Source organism: Oreochromis aureus, linkage group 11, assembly GCF_013358895.1.
Source record: "Oreochromis aureus strain Israel breed Guangdong linkage group 11, ZZ_aureus, whole genome shotgun sequence".
In the NCBI taxonomy this organism is placed as follows: domain Eukaryota; kingdom Metazoa; phylum Chordata; class Actinopteri; order Cichliformes; family Cichlidae; genus Oreochromis; species Oreochromis aureus.
This window is the reverse complement of record NC_052952.1, coordinates 27,804,962-27,807,063: the sequence shown is the minus strand read 5'-3', so window position 1 is coordinate 27,807,063 and position 2,102 is coordinate 27,804,962. Positions and strand designations below refer to the sequence as shown.

Sequence of the window (2,102 nt, the reverse complement as noted above, 5' to 3'; positions counted from 1 at the left end):
TGGCTCCTTCTCCTTAGTGAAGGATTTCCTGGGTCGAAACAAGTGCAACTCAGTCAGCCATGCAATAGATTGACCTATGCTGTCTAGGCCTTTTGCTGGAGAAAGTACTGTGCTCTTACCAGGGTTCCTCCAGAACAAAAGTCCAATTTACACAATACATATTGCTCTCAGAGATTGTAAAAAATAATGGTCTCCAGCAGCGTGTTCATGTGTGGAATTATGTTCTCACAGTGGAAAGTTATTCCCTTAAAAAGTCTGTAGATGATTTCATATCTTTCACAGACACTGGGACCCCACAATCAAAAATAGATCAGTGAATTTCCCCTAGTATTGCAGAACTACAGTAAGGAGAAATGAAGAGGTCAAAAACTTCCCCATTGGAATTGGGTAACTGTTGCCAGGAAAGGGCTGAGCCTCCAGCAGCGATGAGGCAATACTGAGCCCAACTGTGTATAAAAACCAACACAGTCAGCATACCATCAAACAGGAGAAGGACACGAGCTGACAAGGGTCAGTGAAATATCCACTTGCCCAGGCAATCACCATCCATCACTGGACCTGAAGAATAAATTGAAGGTATTGTGGTGTTCTTCGCCGCACCGACACCCATGAGAGGGAAGACCTATCAACTCTAATCTTCAAAGGGTACAACAACTTAACCATTTAAACCCCGACCAAAATGAAGGCATTCAGCATTGCAGTTGCAGTGACACTCGTGCTTGCCTTTATTTGCATTCTGGAGAGCTCTGCCATCCCATTTGCTGGGGTAAGAATTCGTCTTAAACTCACTTCATTTGCTTATTAGATATAAATGTTTTGCCAGGACGCTGAGATGCGCCTCCTAAATGTGCATAATTCATTAACAGGTGCAAGAGCCGGAGGAGGCAGGGAGCAATGACACTCCAGTTGTGGCACATCAAGAGATGTCAGCGGAGTCATCAATGGTATGTTCAATCGACTGAATGAATTAAGCCAATTACCAAGAGCAAATTAAAATTTAAGTGGATGCATTTTCCCTGCAGAGTACCTTGGTATATAGAGCGGATGGAGTTGAACACCTTGCTCACGTCTTTTGTCTTTCCCACAGATGTCAAATCACATCAGGCAAAAGCGTCAGAGCCATCTTTCCTTGTGCCGCTGGTGCTGCAATTGCTGCCGAAGCAACAAGGGCTGCGGCTTCTGCTGCAGGTTCTGAGGATTCCCGCAACAGCCACAAAATATTAATTTATTATGCTTATTGTCTGACTCTTTCTTAAAGACTTTCTCCAAAGCATTTACTGTGCTATACACATTTTACATAATTCTGAAGAGATGTGAATTATGGAACAGCACTGTATTGTATTTATTTTAAACATTTCAACCATTTTGTGAATTTCTTTTAAAGAAGAAGTCAGATGTGGACATTTCTTTCATTGAGAATAAGTTAATATTTGGCACTGAATAAAGAAATTACAAGCAGCTGCAAAAAAATTTCTGTCATTTTCATGGAAATGTTCATCTACAACAGTTAGCAAGAGATTAGGTCTCAGATTTGTGTTATTATCAATCAATATCTTAGCCCAATTTTACGTTTTGAGATTCTACTTTGTTACATTAAATCATTATATCACTAGAAACAGCTGGCATGTTGCATATGCAGTGTTTAATACTCACTATGCACATCTTTCATACACAATTAACATCAAAATTTGTTCTGCTCTCCATCGCTGACAAATTGTTTACACACTAGTAACTGAACTGACAGTTTATGGTCACATTTATTGTTAATTACTATACATGATGTTCTATTAGGACTCTCTTAAAATAATGCACAATGAGTTTTTCTTGATGAGACAAATTAAAAAGTAAAAGAAAAACTTTCTTCCATGTTACCTGAGGTTTATCTGGGGAACAATAAGCAGAAGGTGAGAGCAGAAGCAATATAAACATGAATTAGCCTTCTCAGCTGGGGCTATATTACAGATCATTATCGTAATTTCTTATCTGCTGAAATGCATATTGTGATCAGCTCAAATTGATTATCTTTTAAAATGATCTCTAGAGTAAAGGGAAATAATGGAAAGCAAATAAAAGAAATCAGTCCTTATGTGGAAGAAGAGACT

General features: G+C 39.0%; 1 protein-coding gene across 1 annotated transcript; it reads left to right on the top strand.

Moving 5' to 3' along the window:
• The first annotated feature begins 463 nt into the window (after window positions 1-463).
• LOC116320944 (hepcidin antimicrobial peptide) lies at window positions 464-1,620 on the top strand. The gene is made up of 3 exons (XM_031740679.2): window positions 464-766; window positions 867-944; window positions 1,088-1,620. Exons 1-3 carry the CDS (start codon window positions 680-682, stop codon window positions 1,193-1,195), a joined length of 273 nt encoding a protein of 90 aa, XP_031596539.1. The 5' UTR covers window positions 464-679; the 3' UTR covers window positions 1,196-1,620.
• The last annotated feature ends 482 nt before the right edge of the window (window positions 1,621-2,102 follow it).

Excerpts from the sequence above, each read along its gene's own strand:
- LOC116320944 (XM_031740679.2), top strand. The coding sequence starts at position 680 with ATGAAGGCATTCAGCATTGCAGTTGCAGTGACACTCGTGCTTGCCTTT. Across the intron at positions 767-866 it reads CTGCCATCCCATTTGCTGGG|GTGCAAGAGCCGGAGGAGGC; the intron begins GTAAGAATTCGT and ends ATTCATTAACAG. Across the intron at positions 945-1,087 it reads TGTCAGCGGAGTCATCAATG|ATGTCAAATCACATCAGGCA; the intron begins GTATGTTCAATC and ends TCTTTCCCACAG.